Source organism: Haliotis rubra, unplaced genomic scaffold (assembly GCF_003918875.1).
Source record: "Haliotis rubra isolate DU_JTF1 unplaced genomic scaffold, ASM391887v1 Scf117, whole genome shotgun sequence".
Classification (NCBI taxonomy): domain Eukaryota; kingdom Metazoa; phylum Mollusca; class Gastropoda; order Lepetellida; family Haliotidae; genus Haliotis; species Haliotis rubra.
Window position 1 is genome coordinate 1,949,590 of NW_025765081.1, and position 26,028 is coordinate 1,975,617.

Consider the following 26,028-nt stretch of genomic DNA (forward strand, 5'->3'; position numbering starts at 1 on the left):
GTGTGAGGAACATTCAACAGGAACTACGACTGAATGTGAGCATGTTAGCAGATACAATGTACAATGTTTGGTGTGAGGAACATTCAACAGGAACTACGACTGAATGTGAGCATGTTAGCAGATACAATGTACAATGTTTGGTGTGAGGAACATTCAACAGGAACTATGACTGAATGTGAGCATGTTAGCAGATACAATGTACAATGTTTGGTGTGAGGAACATTCAACAGGAACTACGACTGAATGTGAGCATGTTAGCAGATACAATGTACAATGTTTGGTGTGAGGAACATTCAACAGGAACTACAGGACTGAATGTGAGCATGTTAGCAGATACAATGTACAATGTTTGGTGTGAGGAACATTCAACAGGAACTACGACTGAATGTGAGCATGTTAGCAGATACAATGTACAATGTTTGGTGTGAACAGGAACATTCAACAGGAACTACGACTGAATGTGAATGAGCATGTTAGCAGATACAATGTACAATGTTTGGTGTGGGGAACATTCAACAGGAACTACGACTGAATGTGAGCATGTTAGCAGATACAATGTACAATGTTTGGTGTGAGGAACATTCAACAGGAACTACGACTGAATGTGAGCATGTTAGCAGATACAATGTACAATGTTTGGTGTGAGGAACATTCAACAGGAACTACGACTGAATGTGAGCATGTTAGCAGATACAATGTACAATGTTTGGTGTGGGGAACATTCAACAGGAACTATGACTGAATGTGAGCATGTTAGCAGATACAATGTACAATGTTTGGTGTGAGGAACATTCAACAGGAACTACGACTGAATGTGAGCATGTTAGCAGATACAATGTACAATGTTTGGTGTGAGGAACATTCAACAGGAACTATGACTGAATGTGAGCATGTTAGCAGATACAATGTACAATGTTTGGTGTGAGGAACATTCAACAGGAACTACGACTGAATGTGAGCATGTTAGCAGATACAATGTACAATGTTTGGTGTGAGGAACATTCAACAGGAACTACGACTGAATGTGAGCATGTTAGCAGATACAATGTACAATGTTTGGTGTGAGGAACATTCAACAGGAACTATGACTGAATGTGAGCATGTTAGCAGATACAATGTACAATGTTTGGTGTGAGGAACATTCAACAGGAACTACGACTGAGTGTGAGCATGTTAGCAGATACAATGTACAATGTTTGGTGTGAGGAACATTCAACAGGAACTATGACTGAGTGTGAGCATGTGTATGCGTCAATGTAAGTGTACAATGTTTGGTGCAATTGAGCTTGGCTAATAAAATAACATCTGTGATATTCAAGTCCCCGCCATTTCATCCACATTAGTCTTTTGATCAACCAAATACAGAAGACGGTTTGTATAAATCATATGTGGTCCTCGTGAGAGATATTTGTTTTAATGTCTGAAGGATATATATATCGTAAATCAATTAACATTTCAGTCGGCAGCCGTGTTTTATAGAAAAGCGTAGGTGCATATTAACGCACCATAGGCATACAATAACCAGTCATCCTGTAGAAAACGACACATAATGATTAGATCAATTACCCCAACAAATATGTCATTTTTCACGATTTCAGAGATAGCTGTTCACGTGATAGACTTCTGAAATGCCATTTGTGCTTCATGAAGACATGCAGAGCGTGTGGCATAGGAGGGAAGATTGATTGTAAAGTGCTTCGTGGCCTTTCTAATGAGTCTATTCACACATCGTCCTCACAGGCTTTCATCTCCCCCAGACAAAGTCACGTGGTCGCGCCCTGTCCCCGTAACTACTTCCGGTCCGGTCACGTGACAGTTTTGAACCGGCAAAGGGTCTAGACATTGGGATTTTGACGGAAGTTGTGTTAAGTGGTGGACTTTACTCTTAGATTTTAATAGTAACTTAGTACGAATTGGTCGTAGATATAAATGGCCTTACTCTGATTGGAATGAAAACCTTTATTAGTATGAACAAACAGATATACATATAGGTTCTGACAAGTTGAGCCATGTTACTGTGAGTGAGTGAGTTTAGTTTTACGCCGCACAGCAATATTCCAGCTATATGCCGGTGGTCTGTAAATAATCGAGTCAATCCAGTGATCAACAGCATGAGCATCGATCATGAGGGATACGATGACATGTGTCAACCAAGTCAGCGACCCTGGCCACCCAATCCCGTTAGTCGCCTCTTACGACAAGCATGGGTTACTGGAGACGAATTCTAACCCAGATCTTCACGGGTAGACCGTGGTTACTGTGAAGGACCTCTCTGATTTCAGTACAAACGCGCTTGTTTACAAACATGCTGATGCTAAAACTAGCATGCTTATTATACAGCTTGTGTCGTAAGGCTAAATGGTCCCTGCCTTATTCCAGAAGCGATACCAAATCGAACATTCAATAGTGAATTTATTTTTCATTCTTTCATCAACATCCACAGTCGTCTAAGATCCGTTTTGCATAGTTTCGCCCTTTAGCTTACCAGAAACCTGTTGTCGTGGGCTCCGGTCTTGGATTACTCTGATTATGCGTCTTGATTTAACAAACGTTGTTTCCGATATCAACATTTCACTCACTCCATTCCCTCTCTCTCACTCACTCACTCACTCATTCACTCACTCATTCACACACTCACTCACTCACTCACTCACTCACACACTCACTCACTCACTCACCCACCCAGCGTCCAGGTCTAAGTACGGTTGCCTCTGTGACGGTATGTGTAGATCACCTACGGGGATGGGAAGATGGCGTGAGGATATCCTGACCTCAAACTGCATCTCCTGCCATTAAGCACGGGGGACCAACTCAAACAATATTAACTCACAAGGATAAATCAACATCCATCGTTTGACCAAACTATTAAGAGGCGGAAATGGAGGCGAAATTTCAACTGCTTTAAATCAATAAAAAAACAACCGAGCCTGACCTTACACGAAAAAGCTGCCTAGCCTAAGTCTATGTACATCGTCACGAGATGGGGCGCTGCAGGTTGACAGAACGGCAGCACCCACTGTTGACAAGTAAACCTGGTCTGTGATGGGGGCGGTCACTCAGCCAATCGCAGGCTGACGGTGTCAGTTTATAACGCATGGTACCACCTCAGTGGATGCATACACATCGCGGGTCCTGAAGAGCGCGACCAGAAAGGTAGGAACAGTTGATTCATTGATTCTCAGGCGGCGCCTGATTTTGTGTTTGTCACCACAGTCATGTCTTGAATTACGTCTTAGACAAATGACACCATTTTGAGTGACAGCGTAAGTTTTAGGTTATCACCATGTAATTTAGTTGACAATTGCTGTGTCGTCATTGGTATTGACTGTGATATAAGTAATTTGATAGGCATCGAGAACAAAACCACCTATGAAGACCATTCACACGTTGTCATTTCTAAACTGTCTCGTGTATTACTAGAACACTCCTGTCGCACAGGGGAGTTGGAACATGTTATGGGAGTATTTGGCAGTATGAGTGCACACCGATACTGTTGGAACAGGGATTGGGATTGAGATAAGTGGAAGTCCATGTGTATATTCAAGTCATTAGTACTCCATGTGTCGTATTTAAAACACAAACGCGAGTCTATGTAGGAGGCTTCATCAAAACACCATTGTTGACCTCAATAACATTAGCAACACATATCTTGAAAGTTACTTTTTAGTATGTACATCGAACTTCAGGTGAAATTCTCAATGGTGTCATACAGATTACATTTGCACCAAAGGCCGGCAATGTTAATTATACATACATGTATGTTTCCGACGTTAATTCTCACTCATGTTGATATTTATTGTGTATTTCTCGTCACTATATGGCCGAGGTGACGTTAAATTTTAACTCACTCACTCACTCATGTTGAATATACCCACCTAAAAAAAAGCACTGAATCTAAATCCACTTGACTGAAATAGTTTACTTGACCAACCGTGAGTGGGCTGATTATCATCTTTTCCAATACGACAGTGGATGTACGCTCAAACTACATGTATAAAATAAGCTGTACGTTGGTACTTATATTGTACAAACGCAAAACACATGCTCTTTATAAATTCTGGTATTTATATAAAAAGTACTGTCCACGTTTCGGTTAAAGTGCATTCATTTGTGAATTTTTTTGTTTCGAGAAAACAAAGGAATCATATTTTATGTTGTGGGTAAACAGGTTATCTCTAAATCTCCAGCCATATCTCAGGACATAATGGTCTAATGCTGCACCTTATATGGCTATAAATATGGTTCGCCTTTTAAAAATCTCTCTACTCTCAAAAACGGAGTAGGCTAATTAATATCCGTTTAAAAATCTCTCTGAGTAGGCTAATTAAGCCGTTCCATTATAGCTGTGGGGTGAGGGTAATTAATCCCTCTAGTCAAGTGTCTGTCGAATGACTGTCTGTAGAATGGCTGTCTGAAGAATGGCGTTCTGAAGAGTGGGAGGACACTGGTAAACATATTATAATCGTTTATCTTCCTGTTTACATCCTGATCCGGTGATGAAAATATGAATTCAGTTTCAAAGTGAGATCCTAGACCTTGAGAATATTACTTGGCTTGTGATACAGATGCTGCACGTGTCGCATGGTATGATGAACCTTCATTCCTTCAATCAACACACCACCACCTGCAGGTGCACCAAGATTTTATTGCCCGTGCAGACGCGCACGTTGCCCAATATGCTGACTACACGACATATGCTGATTTTATTCGTAGTAGACTGGATTTTAGATTTTGCCTGCAGTATTTACAAGTTTGTCAAAGACAAATGTTACATGCTAGCTTACCTTAGATAAACTGAAAACAGATGTTTGATGATTTGGAAATGGGACAGCTAATGGTGGCTTTTGTACCTGAATATCGGAGAGCCGTTCTACCCAGGAGCATGTAGATTGTGTACACGATGAATCGTCGCCATAAATACTATAGATAGGCTATAGAAGGATTACACTCAGTGATATGCCATACAGTCATAACTAGCCATTGTGTAATAAACCGTCACTTGTGGGTAAGAGTGAATGTCTTGAGAATAAACCTTGAGGTGTGTACACTAACATGGTTTTGCAGTACAGATAAATATATATTTAAAACAGTCGGTGAAATAGCTACTGTGAGGGGACTTGAATATTAGTGACTGCCATAGTCCTTGTAGGGGTTTATTCCAAAACAAGGATATAGCTGAGTGCGGCGTAAAACTAAACTCACTCACTGTTCCAACTCCAAACCCTGAAAAAGGCTTATGACTTAACTGTTGATGGTGCTATCGTTAGACATTAGTATAACCCTGCAGCTGACTCACTCACAACTTCACTCTCTTAAATTATGTGACATAATACCATTCACATTTCGGTAACCTTGTACCATTAACAACCCTTCAGTACTGAAGAATATCCTTGACAGTAAAATGTATAAATATAATTTTAACCTTGGACGATCAAACTGTCTTGCGTAGTATATGTCATTTAACTCACCCTATCTTGACAATATTCAATAAGACTATTAAGTTATTCTGCTAATGTAGTTAATTTAAAGTCAAATCATTCTACCCTTGCCACTTCAGGCGCCACTTTCCATCGATGATGTAGAATTTGGGTTGATATTTGTTCCATAGACTGGGATGAAGCTGGCGTAGTATGGATAGCGTGGCGTTGTCTGGAAGTAAGGTGGGGAAGTGGCATTATCGGATGAGAGAAAGGGAGAAAGAAAGAAAGAGTGAGCAAAAGGGAGAGAGTGAACGAAAGAGAGAGAGAGAGAGAGAGAGAGAGAGAGAGAGAGAGAGAGAGAGAGACAGACAGACAGACAGACAGACAGACAGAGAGAGAGAGAGAGAGAAGAGAGAGAGAGGGGTTTGGGGGGAGAGTTTCTAATGTGGACCGAGTAATATTGTCTGGCAGTAATGTGGAGAGAGAGAGAGAGAGAGAGAGAGAGAGAGAGAGAGAGAGAGAGAGAGAGAGAGAGAGAGAGAGAGAGAGAGAGAGAGAGAGAGAGAGAGAGAGAGAGAGCAGTAGTAGTAGTACTGTCATAGTTTAAAGGTATTGTCTGTAAGTCTGTTACACGTCAGGTTCTCTCTCCTCTACCAGGGCCGACCTCCGTATCAGTAGTAGGATGTTATTTACAATCTGTCCAGACTAGTGTGACACTTGGAATAATCGCCATGTCTCTGGCCAGGGGATAATTAGAACATAATAACAACCCGTGAGTCTTGGTACTCTTTGACAAAAGCATTACGTTCAATGTGGCTGTACTTCCTAAATGCCAACGCTTTTGTTACCCGATAACATTAAAGATGGTTTGTGTGGAGTGTTCTACAATCTCTGGTGGGCTGCCGTTATACAGCTTGACATTTGGAAGAACCGCTCAGCTGGTATTAGGGTGCGACCTTGGAGCCACTCAACAAGTTGGATTTATGTTGCACGATGGAATACACATCTACAGTAGATTGGAGGCGTCCCGAGTCACACAACCTGTAATTAAATAAGGAATAGGAGATTTATGGGAATAGATGCCTTCTCTGTGGATCGAATTCAGGGAAACAACATGGTATTGATTAAAATACATACTTCAGCATACTCTTGTGGAGAATGCCCATTCGAGACCCATACCTATCTACTCACTCCTCTAGCTGTTCAAACACGTACTCGCGTAACATCAAAACCAAACTCGGTGAACAATATTTATCACATGTCGGCTTTCGTGGAACCAGCCAGACTTGCGCGTTCATTTTTCTCATGTTGTTTATGAGGGTGATACAAACAAAGCCGGTTTCGCCTTGCTATGTATCACAGGTACACTGGGTCGAAACGTGGGAAAGTTATCCTGACTCGGTATTTAAGCCTGACGCACAGATCACCAACACCTTCACTGGCTCCCTATATCGTTCAGAATTAACTTCAAGCTTCCCCTCTGGACACACAGCTATATTTATGATAATGACGTTCCCAAATATCTGAAGAATCTTGCAACTCCCAGCAGATTTCTCCGTTCCAGCAACTCCCTTCTTCTCTCCCAGCCAACCACCAACACCACTATGGGTGACAGGGCCTTCTCAGCTGCAGCCCCACTACTAAAGAACACCCTCCCTATCACTATCGGAGAAAAAAACTGTAAAGCCTCTTTAAAAAATCTGTTCACAATATCCCTCTCATAGCCTTACAGACTTTCCTCTTCAGCGTGGTTGAGCAAATACTTTTCGTTATATAAATTCATTATCATTATCATTATCATCAGATAACGATTCCACTGTACAATAAATGAGATTCCGCTGTACAATAAAGAAGATTCCACTGTACAATAAAGAAGATTCCTGTACAATAAATAAAGAAGTACAATAAAGAAGATTCCACTGTACAATAAAGAAGATTCCGCTGTACAATAAAGAAGATTCCGCTGTACAATAAAGAAGATTCCACTGTACAATAAAGAAGATTCCACTGTAGTGCTGATATATACATAAACCTCCATGCACTTTCTTTCCTATTTCTGAAAGTACAATCTAAATATGCTGTATAACAGTCAATCCCGCTGTGCCATATTGCTTAATGAAACTAGTGCTTGTTCAAACCCTTGCATGGCGTTTAGAATAAGCAACAGATAAAATATTGTGGGGATCATCGACTTGTTTATCGCATTAGGAAATACGTCTTAATATGGAGTCTATTTGTTTCTTATATTTTTGGATCATTTATGTTGTATGTTCAATGAATGCTATTTGTACAGTAGAAGCTGTGAGCACCTTGCCCCACGTGATTCACATGGAAGTACATAGGGTCTAAGGTTAGTCCGTGAGGAGGAATAACTACCTTCATCCATCGGTGGTGGGGTAGCCTAGTGGTTAAAGCGTTCGCTCGTCACGCCAAAGACCCGGGTTAGATTCCCCACATGGGTGGCCCATTTGTGGTGTCCCCCGCCGTAATACTGCTGGAATGTTGCTTAAAGCGGCGTAAAACTAGACTCACTCACTCATCCATCAAACTGTGTTGAGGTCAGCGGTTGTCATTAACCGAAGTTCACGGAACGTAGCTGTAATCTGCAATAGTAAACCTACACATTGCATAACTTCACATGTTCTAAACTCACTTTAATGAATGAAAAAATTACTTAAACATCTTGTAAGGATAACATCCTATGGTAAAGAATGTAGTTCTTGTGTGTTTCGAAATCAAAACCATCCGACACTAGAGAAATAATGAATGTCGATTAATAATATCTACGTTTCGAAAACGTACATGTCTAGTGCTGTGTGTCAGATAAACCAGTGGTTGATACAGTGAACACCGATAGACATCGTCACCAGTTTCTGTCCTCTATCCGTGCTACTGACCCGTCCTGTAGTGTCGATACCACTCGGAGTATTACACCACAGAATCTGTTCTACTTACAAGATATGCTGGAGGGTACTCCAACATCACACAATCAATCTCTCCCCCTCCCGTCCCCATCTTCCTCCCCACTCCTCCTCTCCCTCCCAACCCCCACCAATCAAGAAGGCTACCAGGGCAAGTCAGCACCCGTGGCAGGAGACGAAGGAAGATGGTAATGTCGAGCAAGGCTGACCAAGGTAATTAAAGAGTGGCCCTGGGGTAGATAACTCTGTTTAATATGAGCACAATTGCACACAACACAGGCAGCCTAATTGTACAGATTTGTCAGCTGTATTATGAAACCAGCCGATAATCCCGGGGGTCATTTGTTTCATGAAAAGATGAAGTTTGGTAATTGCGAGCGTCACATGGGGTGGATGCAATAACAGCTGTGAATAGATCCAACACACGACGCTAAGTCAGGAGTATTGAACAAGGAGGGGGGTCGCCGGGCACACCTTCATTGATTTGTACTGCTAATGTAGCATCTTGAATGTCAGCAACATCATCGACTGCTGAATGTATCGTACATTCAGGGATGGTCTGAATCAACCAATCAACTACAGACCAAAAATATACATTTTTGCCATTCTTTGAGACAGTCGGTATATCGGGTAAACGGTTTTCCTTGCATTAAGTCACTGAAATCAATCTGCCAATCGTTAATGTGATGTCAACAGTGTCTTATGGCATCAAATCAACACGCGAGTTTATGAGTTTTGCCGTCCTTTAGGACGGCGGTTGATATATCTGATACCTTAAATATGTCTAGATTTTGGTTATTATCTATTCAAATATAAAGCATTTATCTGCATTTACCCTTTGAGTTTAGTTTGAATCTCAAGTTAACATTTAAGGATCTCTTAAAATCAATAGCCCGCATCACGATGCTTGAAAATATCGGCATACATATTTTTAGTTCAGCTGAAACTTTGAGGTCCTGATCATAGTATTTGTTATGACATCTCCACAACAATAATGTATTAGACGTGTCATGTACTCCAAGACGAATCGAGTCTATCTAAAGTTGGCTCACAGAAATATTGAAATTTATCTCACAGAACTTTGCTCAATCATCCACCCATTGACCAATATGCACACACTCATGCACACGCACACGCACACGCACACGCACACGCACACGCACACGCACACACGGAGACTATATGCAGCCAGAGTGAATTTAGGGAATCAATGTGATTTACCGCAAATGTCTGCATTTCACAATCGTATTATTTTGACTTGCCTCTCGTGAAAATTCTGAATGACACAATAGGACATGATACTACCGCACTCACATCCCTAACACCCCTACCCCACCCCACCCACCCCCACCCACACACACAGACAGAGAGACACACACACTCACACACACAACCACACCCACCCCACTCATCCCACCCACACACACATCCTGCCCCCAACACACTCGCGACCCCACACACACACACACACACACACACACACACACACACACACACACACACACCATCATACAACCACAGACACCCACACACACACCCTCATACAACCACACACACACACACACACACACACACCTCATTCCATCCACACAACCACAGACTCCCCACAACACACCCTCATACAAACCACAGACACAAACACACACCCTCATACACCCACACACCCTCAAACCACAGACCCCCCACACACACACACCCTTTCACATCCCTACACACCCTCACACACCCACGCATTGTCCACGTTCCTAGTGACCTGTAGAAGATACACAGGCGATTCTTTATTGACGTCCAAATGTTCAAATATCGGTATGTTGTAGTAGTACAAGTTAAAGAAGATTCCATTTTAAGAAGAATGTAACAGCGAGTAACGTGAATTATAAGATAATAAATGTAGAAACGCTTTATTGTTATCAATGAACGATGATCAAGGTCGTTCAACACTCCCGGAAATGGGCCTCTTTGTAGAAACACGACTTCCGCCATAGCCACTAAGCTGAAAATATGTATATATAATGGACGACGGGTTGTTGCTTCATTTCTCTTGAATTCCATTTACAAAAGCGATAAATTAGCAGAATGGCGGAGGTCATTTGTTGTGGCAGACGACTTCCGGTTCCACAAAGGAACACGATTTTTCCATCTTCGGCGAGCGGTGGGTGATCGACGTTTGTCTAGAAACAAGCAGACCCGAGCGACTAAAATAAGCACAAACACACAATTAAATGGCGCTATACAAAAGACGGTGAAGTCATCAGTGGTTTCATAGGGGTAAAGAAAGCAGCAGAGCTTTTACCAGGATCGCTTCTATTTGAAAAGTCGCTGGTCCGTAGGCGTATTGGACCATTGTCTGTTCTCTGTGGCTAAAAGTAACCTCAACTGATCAAATGTGGACACTTGTGCAAACTTCTCGTTAATAATAATAAAAGAGGTTTTGATACTTGATTTCTTTAGTTGACTGCGTTCGTTTAAAAGGTCGGCTTATTATTGCCCGGTAAAGTATTTTCTCAACTGGGGAGGAAAAGAAACTTGACATTTCGGCCACATCGACCTCGGTTGCTGCCACCACCTCCTTGTTAGGTCGTGGAAACACAGGTCGATGACAGAAACATTAACATACAGAAGTGAACCTCCCAACACCCGCAGAACATACATATAAGCCCAGATTATAAAATACGAATGTTTAGAACTAGGTATTTACTAAACGACCAGTTCACGAGCTTGATCTGTTTTTTGTTTACCTGGATGTATTAAAACACGGACGCAGACAACATCCAATGTTATACTGGTAAGAACTTTCATGTTCGAGACATCAGACATGTATGTTTTCACAGCTGTGTTCTGTTTGACCAGCCGTTAATGTTTTGTGTCAGATTCATGTTTGGATTCAGAAATGAAATCAGCTAGTATGCAAACCTATGCGGATTTTGTACGAGAGTAATCACCAATAGCCAAGTGAACCGCATACGGCCTTCACATGCGCCGAGAAACTCAGCCATAATTTTACTTCTGACCAAACGACCTATGTAGCGTTATGACAACACAGTGAGTGAGTATGGTTTTACGCCGCTTTTAGCAATATTCCAGCAATATCATGGTGGGGGACACCAGAAATGGGCTCCACACATTGTACCCATGTGGGGAATCGAACCCGGCTCTTCGGCTTGACGTGCGACCGCTTTAGCCAGTAGGCTATCCCACCGCACCTTGACAACAGAGACGTGACCTGCTTTTAACATAGCAATGACTGACTGTACCCAACAAACTGAGTATATTGAACGACATTGTCTCTTCCGCCGTTATATCATGGCGACACGTGAGTAATGAAACTACTGCTTGTTCAAATCTTTGAGTGGCATGTACCCTATGCAACTAGTGAAATGTCGAGTGGATTATCAACTTGTATATCAAAACTGCAACGATGTTTTAGGTCGTGTCTAAGGTCGTCCCGTGTGGAGTATACCGAATCGTCGCTACAAGTGTGACAATTACTTGATCCATCATTGTCAGTGGTTGTTGGAATCCATCTTCCCCATCACATAGTTCCCAACTGGGAATCCCTACATGTGTCCCCTATATAAGATACGATAAGCTTGGTTCTACTACGGACCTCACAGACCTATCTGGGCCCTGCTGGGTGCGGTTGGCGACTTGTAGTCACACTGATCATAATTCTCTGTCGGTGCAGTTTGAATTTGTTCTTAGTATGTTTCCGGTGATCCCCGTCGTGATATTGTTGGCATATTGCTAAAAGCGGCGTAAAACCCAACTCGCTTACTTTTAGTATGTCCTCTGTTTTCAGATGAGGTGGCTTACCGCATTTCTACTGGTCCTTCTGTCCATAATGGCCGTACATGCCACCGAGAGCACCAAGTCCTCCAGTAGCAAGGCAGCGAAAGCCACGCAGGCCCCAGAGATGGATGACGATGAGGAAGACGATGAGGAGATGGGCGGGTTTGGATGGTGTAGAGATGACCAGAGGGTGGCTGCCATCTGCATAGCATGTGCTCAGCTTCCGGAGGCGCTTTCACTACCACCGAGCGAATGTTGCAGCGACGCCGATGCCCTAGAAATCTGTAAGAACTGTGTTGACGACCCCGTCCGATGTCTTCGAGATGTGTTAGATATCGCCACAGATGGCGAGAGTCCACAGATAGAGGACGAGGACATGCAGGCGTACGACAAGCGATACGGAAAGTTGTTCTCGAGCCAGAAACCAATGTATGTTCCTGATTATGAAGCCGAGAAGAGATTTGGCACTCTACATCTTGAAACTATGGGAAAGAGGTTCGATGATGAAGTGGAGAAGCGATGGGGGACCCTGAACCTAGGCAGTTACTTTAACAAACGTTACGGTATGCTGGGTTTGGGCAGCCGGAACCCAAAAATGGGAAGGAGGTTTGGGACACTCAATTTTGGAGGACTTTACAGCAATGTTGGAAAGAGATACGGGAGTCTCAACATTGGCAAGAAGAGCGATCTTTTATCTGAGACGGAGCTGGAAAAGAGGTACGGTTCATTAAACTTGGGCAAGAGATACGGGACTCTGAACATGGGTAACGGGTATCGTGGACCTCTGACCCTGGGCAAGCGATATGGAACACTGGGCATGGGTAACACCTTTGGCTACTTCCCCTATAAGAGAAGTGAGTACGTCCCATACAATGGAGCTATTGGGACAGACATGAAGAAAAGGTACGGTCGACTATTTATGGGGAGGTTTGGTGGAAAGCGGTTAGGTTCTGCTAACGAAATCAGAATCAGTCAAATAAAGAAATGAAATTCGGGTAGACAAGACTGAACTTAAGAGACTTGTACGAGAGTCATCAAAACTCATTACAGTGTTCATTAAATGTACCACGTGATACTGACAGTGCTTTATCTGGACACTGCCTCACTACTACAGTGGAGAGTCTTCGGGACTTGTCATCAATGTTTCAGATGTCAACATAACAGTGACTTGTTATACAAAGAGAATGCAATCACAGACGTGTACGCTCGATACATGTAACATTGGATATTAGTGACGTGAACTATTAAGAGAGTAACTCGCAGGGGTAACACTGCGATTCCATACAGACACGAACTTGTTCCATTCACAGATTTTACATTAGATAGAATTGATCTCTTCTGTGATCCTGGAAGTCTTTTTGTTTTGTTGTTATTTATTTTGTGTATTTGTATGTCAATAAAAGCATTTGACGATCTCCCGTGGTATTTGAAGCCAGCTGTGACTCGTTATTAGTAACCCTGGTGCCAGACCTGTAATTGTTACATAGAGTCATATCGCTGATGACGTCGTTCCCAGTGCATTGAGTGTGTGGACGACATCCAGAAACCAGTGACGCAGGGAGTCGGGGACAATAACTCACACATGCGGAAATCACAAGGCGTTGTCTCATTTTGAGTGCAGAAATGATGGCACATATCCACGAAACAATGGTTTCCGTGCACACTTTGATTCAAGCAACTAATGAGCATTAAGGAAATTTGAAAACAGTCTTTTTCCGCTGTTTCAGTGCGTTATGGTAACGTGACACTTAAACAGTCTGTCAGACGTTTTTGTTCCCGGTTTTCTTCGTTTCATGGAAGTAATCAGTGATGAAATTATCACTCAGTAGGAAATTACACACACCTTGATATCGTCCGACAACAAGTAATCTCGGACAGATTTATAATGTCAGGATATCAGGAATTATTACCCGTCCGTCTGTCTCAGTGCTGGGTTTCAACGATACCGATTACATTGGTTGCTTGTTGTATCAAAGCATATACTATATCAACATTGGTCGCTTGTTGAATCAACATATAGACTATACCAACATTGGTCGCTTGTTGAATTAACATATAGACTATACCAACATTGGTCGCTTGTTGAATTAACATATAGACTATACCAACATTGGTCGCTTGTTGAATTAACATATAGACTATACCAACATTGGTCGCTTGTTGAATTAACATATAGGCTATACCAACATTGGTCGCTTGTTGAATTAACATATAGACTATACCAACATTGGTCGCTTGTTGAATTAACATATAGGCTGTACCAACATTGGTCGCTTGTTGAATTAACATATAGACTATACCAACATTGGTCGCTTGTTGAATTAACATATAGGCTGTACCAACAGTGGTCGCTTGTTGAATTAACATACAGACTATACCAACATTGGCCGCTTGTTGAATTCACACATAGACTGTGCCAACATTGGTCGCTTGTTGAATTAACATATAGACTATACCAACATTGGTCGCTTGTTGAATTAACATATAGACTGTACCAACATTGGTCGCTTGTTGAATTAACATATAGACTATACCAACATTGGTCGCTTGTTGAATTCACACATAGACTATGCCAAATGTTACCACCTCAGACTCAATGCTACAGTTCAAACGACTCAAAAGGTAATTTCAAATCACTAAGGCGTTGAACAACCATAATCTGAACTAGACGATGATGTCAAACCTTAGACTTCAGGTTTTGATTGGAAATGTTTTTCGCATAAGATTGTTTGTTTCTGTCTCAAATAGACAAGAACAATATGTGGGCGAACAAAACTATTCTGGATCTCTGAATACACTAAGGAGTAAGCGAGCGACAAGCGGGCTGTAGACCAGCACGGGTCTATATTCTAGTGACTGCAGACATAGGAAGTTAATCTGCAACCCCCCAGACCGTAATCACCGTCAGCTTGTTTTTTCAGCCCCGTTGCGTTTGTTTTCATAGCAAAGTCATTTTCTCGCCAAAGCGCAAAGGGTGTGATACTGTTTAGAATAAACACGGTGATTTTTTAAAAGTGCCTTTATGTTCAAACTGAAATCGCATTAAAAGATACATAACCTCTGTTGATTGAACACGAAACAGTAGTTAAGAAAAAAAACGTATTTATGAAAGGTTTAATTATTTGGGTGTGGCATGTAAACGTGAGCATGGATATCACGGGCTGTAACATGCACTTTTCCAACTGCTACAGTTACTGCAAGAGAAAGTCGACGCATATCAGATGTACGCTCATTGTGAAATGTTCAGTCCATATTAACGTTCATATATTTTAAGTTTTATCACAACACGTTCCAGATCCCGCCAAACACCATCTACGCTGTTACGGATCTCAGAATGAGTAATATGCTATCAAATACCATGCTTTCGAGAAACATTTCCCGACGTTGATATTAACTGTGGAAATATAATATTTTATACCAAACATGCATATATTGTAAAGTCGCAAAGTCGAAGCTGCAACTGACAGCACCGGAACAGGCAGACCGAAATTTGGTTCCGCACTGTTACCGGGATCTTGTACTGACGCATGATAATTTACTGACTAATTTATAAATCCCGCTCCCGTATTTGAAAATTCAACCGAAACATAACTTTCTATAATAAATTGCCAGTTTGTCAACAGACACGGGTCTGCTTCCCTGTGTGTCGTAATAGGCGGCTAACAGGACCAGGTGGTCAGGCTCGCTGACTTCGTTGAGGTCATTGTAACCCAATTGCGTAGATCAATGCTCATGATGTAAATCACTGGATTGTCTGGTCCAGACTCGAGTACTTACACACCGCCAGTTATCTGGAATACTCACTGCTCGCCCGTAGTAACCCTCTGTCTAAAGGCTTGTAGCATAACAATGTATACTGCTTGGATATTAAAGTGACAAAGGGAGTGAGTATTGTTTTACGCCGCTTTTAGCAATATTCCAGCAATGTCACGGCGGGGGACACCAGAAATGGAGCTTCACACATTGTACCCATGTGGGGAATCGAACCCGGGTCTTCGGCGTGACGAGCGACCGCTTTTACCACATATAAAGATACAATGTGTGAATTTCCGGTGGTCACAACACGATATTGCTGGAATATTGCTAAAAGCGGCGCAAAACCACGCTCAATCATTCAATGTGACATAACAAATGAGCGAGTGAATGAATCTTGTTTAACGCCGCAGTGTTCAGCAATATCCCGGTTTCATACACACCGTGTATAACCGAACCCGATAGACAGTCTACGCCATCGGGCACGATGATGACAATGAGTCAGCCGCAGATCCTAACCACCCAATCCACAGGTCTGTAGGCTCTTCTGACATACATGTATGAGGTACTAGCGACCAGTTCTGACCCGGAGGCCATATAGATGTATAACAATTATCATGTGTGGTATTGCACGACTTTCTACAAATTGGGAGTTTATCAGAAATTATCCTCCTTTGGGTTAAAGGAACTATCGTATGCACGGCTGTGGAACAGTTACTGCAAGAAAAGTAGAACGAGTGTTTATGTTAAAGGGTCACACGTGGAAACGGCTTTGATTAACCATTCGATTGAGAATGACAATATGGCAGAAACTTCTATTTGTACCCCAGCCCTGGGCCACTGACGACTCTATAAAGTATTAAATAGTACCTTGCCGCGACACGAGTGAAGGTCTGTATGAAGCGAGGTGGTCTGCCATACAAGTAATTACATCGCAAATAGAATGGTCAGTATGCCCCAAGAAATACTTCAAGTATGTTTCTGACATTATGATTCGTGTTAATTCAAGGCGATAAATACGACAAGCGAGTCCAGCCAGAGACAGAAACCACGATCAATGTGCTGCTATGCCGTACTGCAACCCTCTCCCGGGGTCACCCACACATCAAGTGATTTGCCAAGATACCCAACATTGGCCAACAACCAGCTCACGTCACCCAGAAGGGTTAGACTCTTGTCCAGGGTCACCTCCAGTCTGTATTCACGACAGTAAAGTACGTTTTTAACGATGAATATATGGAACCGTTTTTTGATCCTGGCCACGAGATGTGGGTAACAAACTACCTTTTGAGTTTCTTATAGACATACTTTACAGTATTTCCTAAAAGATTTATACGAGTAAACTGATCACAGGGGATTAAACACACAGTAAATCAGTAAAACTCAAGGAATACATTGAAGACTCGCGGTATGCAGAAATTCTGCCTAATTGGCCAAAGGGCACCTCTTTGAATAAGAAGCTCTGCTGTATTCAGTGCAAGCAGTATTGATCACAGCATGAGACTCCTTTAGCTGGGATAGTTGAAATAAGCGCACATAAAAGTGACAGGTTTATGTGTTGACAGTTGCAGCTGTAGTTTTACGTATACATTAAAAAACAATTACAAACATTTATGATAATATTTTTATCTTTACTGTTACGTCTGTGTATTAAGTTTTGTTTGCTGGCAGTATTATACACAAATGGAGAAATAAACCTATTTCTGGCATGATTATATAATTTACAGTCAATGAGGACATGACTTTCATCTTCAATACAGTTAATATTATCTAGTTTACAGTAAAAACAGACTCTGTCAGCCATTGGTATGTTATTATATCTTCCTACCTCTATACCTAACCCAAAATTGCTACACCTGAACTTTGCGAGAAGAGATTTTAGATAGGGAGAGATAGATAATGATAGGTAACTTTCTACATGCAGTAATGAGTTAAAGTGTTTCTAAGCAAATGAATCTGAAAGGTTACGAATAGTGGCCGACCATGATTGTTTAAGATTATCAGAAAGCCTAAGTTTACACTGCTGCATAAACACCTTGCTATCACCGACATCCTGTGAGATGTGGGCCATGTCGTCCTGCCTGAATATTGAAGAGATTTCAACATGTGGTATACCTGAGTATGTGTGAGTATGAGTCTATGTGATTCTAATTGAATTAACATACACCAATATTTAACCGCTCTGGACATATAATTAAATTGTAAAGGAAGCCTGCCACCTTCCCCCCAGAACTATACTACTACTCACATTTCTACCAACTCTGAGGTATTGTCTGCAAATCCTAGTCTAAAGGCCTTCAATAATTTTACAATATGATGTTGCCCATACCTCAGACCCATAACAAAGAATGAAAGGATCAAACAACTTAAAGAGATCCTGAGCTGACAGATTACCAACATGTCTTTGAAAAGAATAGATAGATATATATAAGTGCTCTATTACCTTGAGAGAACAGACAGTGTTGAACCTTAGTCCATGATAGCCTAGGAGTAAAACTATGCCAAGATAATGCCTATAAAATGACACAACCTCAACTTGTTTACCTTCGAAGAACCAATTTTCATAATGAGTTAAATATCCTGAGTTTCGAAACACAATAATCTTTGTTTGTCCAAGTTAATCTCCATACCAGTATGCCTGGAAAATACCTCTAGTGCATTTAGCCTCTTCTGCAACTGAAGAGTAGTAACAGCAACTCTTGACACATCAGCAGCAAACATTAATGCATAGAGATTATCAATTTGATATTAACACCTTTTCCTCCGAAACTTTCTACAACTGACACAAAGCTTGTTGATAAAAATATGAATAATTGGGGACTCAGAATGCAACCTTGACTGGTGCCTTGATTACACCTGAAAGTATCAGTGAGGTCATTTGAAGTCCTAACACAGGCTGCCAACTTCGAATACATGGACACTAAGATGGTATAAAATTTACCAGTTATTCAAACATCCTTTAGACCAGCAAACAATCCTACGTCTCAGATGTTTACCACTGGTGAAACAAGCGTCATCAGTTATGGTATTAACACAATCATGTGTTGCCATGTGTTGAATCAGAAAGTTTTCCTGCATTGAAAGCAGGCCGTTGGTATGTGCTGGATGCAAACAGTTGCCATGTGGTGAAGCAAATAGTTGTCATGTGTTAAATGCAAACAGTTGCCAGGCGTTAAATGCAAACAGTTGCCACGTGTTGAATAATAATAATAATAATAATAATAATAATAGGGATATTTATACCCACGAATGCATGTTCATGGCGCTGAGAACCTATGTACAAAGAGAAATCAAGAGTCACTGGAAGGCTTTAGTGAAGAAAAAAGTCTTAAGATTTTTCTTGAAAGAATCAGTTGTTGAAGAAAGTTTTATGTGGAGTGGCAAGGAGTTCCATGGGGTGGGGCAACATGCTGAAAACATTTCTTTCCGTAGGAAGAGAGGCGAGCCGGGGGAACTACCAGTAGATGCTGATCTTGAGAAGGAAGAGCCCTGGGTGGAACATACTGGGTTAACAGGGATGATAGATGTGAAGGAGCAAGATTGTTGAGACACTTGTAGAGGATGCACAGAACTTTGAAATCTATCCGGTATGGAACAGGAAGCCAGTGTAGAGATTTTAGCACAGGAGATATATGGTCATATTTAGAAGATAAAGAAATAATTCTGGCTGCGGTATTCTGAACTTTCTGGAGCCTTTTTAAGTGTTCTTTAGAGAGTCCGGTGAGAAGGCTATTGCAATAGTCAAGGCGGGGAAATCACTAGACATCTAACTAGGATATGTGCACTCAGCTTGGTGATGTACTTCCTGATTGTGTCGATGGTACGAAGATGTTAGTAGCAGATCTTACACAGATGTTCAACTTGTGAGGCCATGGATAGGTCAGACTGCAGCTGCACTCCTAGATCCTTGACTTGTCTTGAGGGAGAGATACAAGCAGAGGCAATCTTCACTTGATTCATATTCACCATGTCGATGTGTTGCTGTCTACCCACTAACAATACCTCAGTTTTCTCGTCATTTAGTTTTAGTTTCCTTTCAGTCATCCACGATTTTATTTCAGACGTGCATGTTTCGATCTGCTGAAGGGTACTAAGTAAAGAGTCTATATTGAATTTATTCATTAGTTCTACATCATCAGCATATGAAAAGTGAGGAGTGTCAAACTTATCAGTGACATTTTTTGGATGATTTACGTCAATAAGAAACAACACTGGACCCAGCACTGAACCTTGCGACACACCACAAGAGACAAAGAGACTCACACACATTTTCTGTTGTAGAGATAAGATGTGAACCTTGCGGCACACCACAAAAAAAGCACAGAGACTCACACACATTGTCTTCTGTGGTAGAGATAAGATGTGAACCTTGCGGCACAACACAAGAGAGCACTGTTTTCTCAGATAGCCTTCCAGAGACACACACACATTGTCTTCTGTTGTAGAGATAAGATGTGAACCTTGCGGCACACCACAAGAGAGCACTGTTTTCTCAGATAGCTTTCCAGAGACACACACACACATTGCCATCTGTTGTAGAGATAAGATGTGAACCTTGCGGCACACCACAAGAGAGCAGTTTTCTCAGATAGCTTTCCAGATACACACACAAATTGTCTTCTGTTGTAGAGATAAGATGTGTTGCGACACACACAGGCCAGGAGAAGACAATGGAAACCAATCAGAGTTGTATTGGATACAATAGAGGTGAGCTGGTGGCTATTCAACAATCAGTATCAAGGCTTTCTAATTCAAGACTTTCTCCTGCAGTGTTTCACAAACTCAATCAACTTGGGATTTTTGCTGTTAAGAAAACTAAGAGAGGAAAACGTGCTTGTAGAAAAGTTAAAAGGAATATTTCTGTGCAGACTTGGAGATCAGGTTGTTCAAAATTATCAAGCAAGTATATAAGTGTGGCCGTTTGGAATCCACAGTCATCTAGAAATAAAACACTTGAAATCAGGGATATCCTACTCAACAGAAATATTTATGTACTTTTCTTAACTGAGACTTGGTTAAAAGATTGTGGTGATGAAGCGTTGATAGCAGAAATGACCCCACAAGGATTTCGTCTGTCACACATTCCTAGGCAAGGCACGGGCGGTGGAGTTGCTGTTATATGCCATGTGTTATATGCAAACAGTTGCCATGTGTTAAATGCAAACAGTTGCCATGTGTTTAATGCAAACAATTGCCATGTGTTAAATGCAAACAGTTGCCATGTGTTAAATGCAAACAGTTGCTATGCTATAAAAGGCAGTCAGTTGCCTTGTGCTGAATGCAGTTGCCGTGTGCTGAATGCAGACAATTGCCATGTGCTGAATGTAGACAATTGCCATGTGCTGAATGTAGACAATTGCCATGTGCTGAATGTAGCTGGTAGCATGTTCACTTCACACTTACGTTATTTTGCTGAACATGTTATTCCATATGACAAATCAAAACAACCTTAAGTGATTTCTTTCAAGTTTTATTTGCTAAAAAGCATAAAATAATCATAAATAAAATATAACTTGTTTCTATACATATATTCATTAAGAAAGTCACCCAGAATAGGATGGCACAACAGATTTGGTATTTCACAGCTTGGTTTTATCAGCATATTATTTATCTAAACTTCTGTATGTAAGATCTACATGTCTTTGTAGTTTCCCCACACTAACACTTGGGCTGGAATGCTCCCAACTCGCCAAACTCATGTCTTCCCAATTTCAGGTCATACTGGCAAACAAGGATAAGTTGGACCGGCGCAGAGAACACGTTTACGAGAAGTAGGCGGTGCACGGCAATGAGCAAACTCGTTTGGTTTGTGAAAGGCAGAACAGATGTAGGTTAGTGCCCATGACGATGAAATTGATCCCGGGCGTAGCTGCACACACCTTGCTCATAAGACACTTACATCGGTGTAGCAAGTCATACTACACTTGATCGCAGACAACCTGGAGCCAACTCGCTAACAATGGCAAGCGGCAGTGGGCGGCACTCATACATGCTAATACGGGTCAATTGTCAGGTTGGTGCTTTGTCCTTGTTTCCCAGTAGGTGGTACAAAGTTTTCTTTTACTTGCATCAACCATTTACCAAGACTACTGTTCTGGTTAAGAAGCCAAGACACTGATTCTAAAGCCTTTTAAGTCTGTTTTAAGAGTAAAAACTAATAAATTACCTGGGTAGCAAACATTAAAATCTTTCGTTACTAGTAAGTTTAAAATGTTCCTATATTATCTTTTTTCAAAACAGTTTGTGTTCTGCATGTCATTCTAAAGATCATGAAACTATTTCTAAGCAATGTTATACATTATAGGATTAGTTACTAATACAACAAACAGATAGTGCATCAGTACCCACCAGTGACCAGTACACGCTACCTGTCACATGTTCTGCTATGACAAGTGTGCATATATTTCCACTTCCAGTTTGGTATGTTACATTGCAGAGCGTTATTGGAGTATTTGTGTAGTATACTCTTTAGCCCCATTCACATGCACAAAATTTACCCATGTAAGTAAATTTGCACATGTGTAAATATTCATACCTGTGTAATAGTAAATTTACTTTGCGTTCACATTGAATTTATGTAGAGTGAGTAAACGTGAAAGTGTAAATGATAATTTATTAAATTGTCTCAATTTTTCGCTGAACTTCAACAGAGAAAGATGTTCTCTTATCACTGGCGCTTAAGAACACAACCACAGTATCAGATATGTACTGCTCTTGCAATAGGTCTGTCACAAGATAGACCTCTCTGGAAGAAAGAAAGACAGTCTGTTTGGTGGAACGACATGAATATAACTAATGACGACAAAGTTTGGTACGATAATTTTCGAATGAACAAAGGTTTTTTTATCTTATCTGCACAAAACTGCAGGATTACTTAAAAGGTAGTGACCAAGCTGTTCGCCAACCTTTGGATGTACGAATGAAAGTTGCAATCGCAATATACTTCATGGCTTCAACTTCAGAATATAGAAGTGTGAGAAATGTGTTTGGTGTTGGGAAGTCCACCGTTTGTAAATGTATTCATGAAGTTTGTCAGACCATATGTGATGTTTTGCTTCCGGAATATGTAACTTTTCCCCTAAATGAAGATGACATGACACAATTTACTCAGTGAACATTTGCACATGTGTAAATATATTTTGCACCTGATCCTGACCACATGTAAATTTGCTCCTAGTGTATATTTACATACGTGAGTAAATGCGTTCACATGACACATTTACACACGTATGTCAAGTTTGCTCATGTGTGTATTTATACGTAAGTGTGCTAACAGGTGCATGTGAACGGGGCTTTCGTTGTGTTGCTGCCATATGCATTAAAAAAATAAAAATTGGTCGTTCACATAAGGACGCAGCAGAACATCTCCAACTGACGTCCTCTTCAGCCCCATTCACATGCACAAAATTTACTCATGTAAGTAAATTTGCACATGTGTAAATATACATACGTGCGTAATAGTAAATTTACTCTGCGTTCACATTGAATTTATGTAGAGTGAGTAAACGTGAAAGTGTAAATGATAAATTATTAAATTGTCTCAATTTTTCGCTGAACTTCAACAGAGAAAGATGTTCTCTTATCACTGGCACTTAAGAAGACAAACACAGTATCAGATATGTACTGCTCTTGCAGTAGGTCTGTCACAAGATAGAAAAGAAAGTCAGTCTGTTTGGTGAAACAACATGAATATAACTTATGACGACAAAGACTGGTACGATAATTTTCGAATGAACAAAGGTTTTTTTTATCTTATCTGCACACAACTGCAGGATTACTTAAAAAGTAGTGAGCGACCAATCTGTTCGCCAACCTTTGGATGTACGAATGAAAGTTTTGTTGCAATCGCCATATACTTCATGGCTTCAACTTCAGAATATAGAAGTGTGGGCAATTTGTTTGGTGTTGGGAAGTCCAGCGTTTGTAGATGTATTCATGAAGTTTGTCAGACCATATGTGATGTTTTGCTTCCGGAATATGTAACCTTTCCCCTAAATGAAGATGACATTATACAATTTACTTACAGTGCAAATTTGCACATGTGTAAATATATCTTGCACCTGGTCCTGACCACATGTAAATTTGCTCCTAGTGTATATATACATACACGAGTAAATGCATTCACATGACACATTTACACACGTATGTAAAGTTTGCTCATGTGTGTATTTATACATAAGTGTGCAAACAGGTGCATGTGAATGGGGCTTAATACTGGCTTAAATGTAACACAAAATATGGCACAAACTCTTTGTGTGATGAATTCACCACACAACATACAATACTACAAAAGTTTGTTTCCAAACTTACATGGACATGTGGCTGTCAACAATAACATGTCTAAAAGATACAAAATGTTTACTACATGCTTTGTTACACTTCGACATCCATCTGTCATGGCAGCAGCTGTTCAGACCTAACTTGTTCTTCCACATGAAAGCTGGAATCAATTTATCTAGTCATTGTTGTGTTGCTGCCATATGCATTAAAAATAAAAATTGGTCGTTCACATAATGAAGCAGCCAATTTATCACAATTAAGATGCACAATTACACAAAACAGGTGAAACAAATTATGCAATAATAATCAATATTGTTCATGTATGAAAGTTAAGCCATTTCTTTGTCCAGCAATTCTATGATCTAAATGTCTTGCGATTGCTACATTAACACGTGTCAAATCATGAATATTAAGGGCCACTTCATAAAAAAATGATGACCTATATTCCATGTAAAACTTCAGTTCCCCACCATTCAAGTGAATCCTTGTAAACTAGGAAATAAAAACACACACAAACCTATTCCTACATTGTCTTTGGTCTAATATTGTTGGACGGTCTTGAAACAGTGCTTGTGAAGACAAGCATCAAATACTCTCTACTACACGTGTCAAATCATAAACAGAGTTGCCTCCCCTTGGGTCATGTGTTTGCCCTGTGCTATTATCTCTACAACTAGCAACATGATACATTCCACAGAAATCACCAGAAAATACATAACTGTTCAAATTATGTACAACATGAAACATAGTACCCTGAAATTGTGGAGATGAGGAGAAACTGGCAGATAAATATTGCAAAACTGAAAGAGTTTGTCACATGGTCAATGTTATACTGTATTCCTACAACTATCACTAGAGGTAAGTATTCTAAACTACATTTAATACCATCTTGCACTTAGTGCACAGAGATGAGATAATTTTGTGCTGTTAGACCCTTTGACACGGTTAATACCACAAAAAGTTCAATACTGCATACAATACTGATAAGACCATATGACCTTTCTCACATGTGAGATATGTTCAAGGCACATAGCTAGGAGTGCTTTGTGATACACCTATGTCAGGTACGTTTTAGATCTGCTACATCAACTGACCATACAATACTCAAGATGCAGCAAAAACACAGACATGGTGGGAATTTCAAGCCAAAGAAAAAAGATCATGACATTGAACTGATCAATAAGTTCATAAATATTTTGTTGTTGAACTATCATGTAAAGGCAGATTCAACATGCTGAATTCGTATATCGTCTGAGTGATTAATCGAATTCAACAAATGGTACAAATTGGCCACTCGAACCCGTGTGGAGTGTGTAGAGCTTGTTCTAGTTATTTGGCAAGTTCGATGTGGCACGGCCAATCAAATTGCATTTTGATGTTGCAAAAAATTGCAAAACATGGCTTCGTCTGCTTCAAAGAAACCTTACCTTGATTTTTCAAGGGACAAAAAAGAAGCGTTTCATGGCTCTTTGTCACGAAACACCATGGAATATCACGAGCAGGGATTATTCCAAAAGAGAATAAAAGAATACTGTATAGCCATCTTCTTCACATAGTATTATGAGATCAACACAAATATCAGCAGATCGAATCATGTGAAAGGTAGCAAATTGATTAGTCGATATTCGTTACAACCACCAAACATGCTGTACAATGTATGGAACTTGGCAGGTCATTACGACGTGTCAACCCATTTGAGTCACGCTAAGCAATACTGCAATGACATTCTTCAAATGCCTCACGATGGATGTTCAGCAAGCTAAATCACCTGCCAGCTTGATGTTCAACACAGATAGTTAGGATCTATTGTTCATTGTTTTGTTTCAGTGGTAATATTAAACTAGGCAATGGACTCTTACTTTCTG

At 40.7% G+C, this 26,028-nt stretch overlaps 1 protein-coding gene across 1 annotated transcript; it reads left to right on the forward strand.

The window, feature by feature from the left end:
- The first annotated feature begins 3,029 nt into the window (after nucleotides 1–3,029).
- LOC124258122 lies at nucleotides 3,030–13,545 on the forward strand. The gene is made up of 2 exons (XM_046692194.1): nucleotides 3,030–3,153; nucleotides 12,141–13,545. Exon 2 carries the CDS (start codon nucleotides 12,141–12,143, stop codon nucleotides 13,116–13,118), a length of 978 nt encoding a protein of 325 aa, XP_046548150.1. The 5' UTR covers nucleotides 3,030–3,153; the 3' UTR covers nucleotides 13,119–13,545.
- The last annotated feature ends 12,483 nt before the right edge of the window (nucleotides 13,546–26,028 follow it).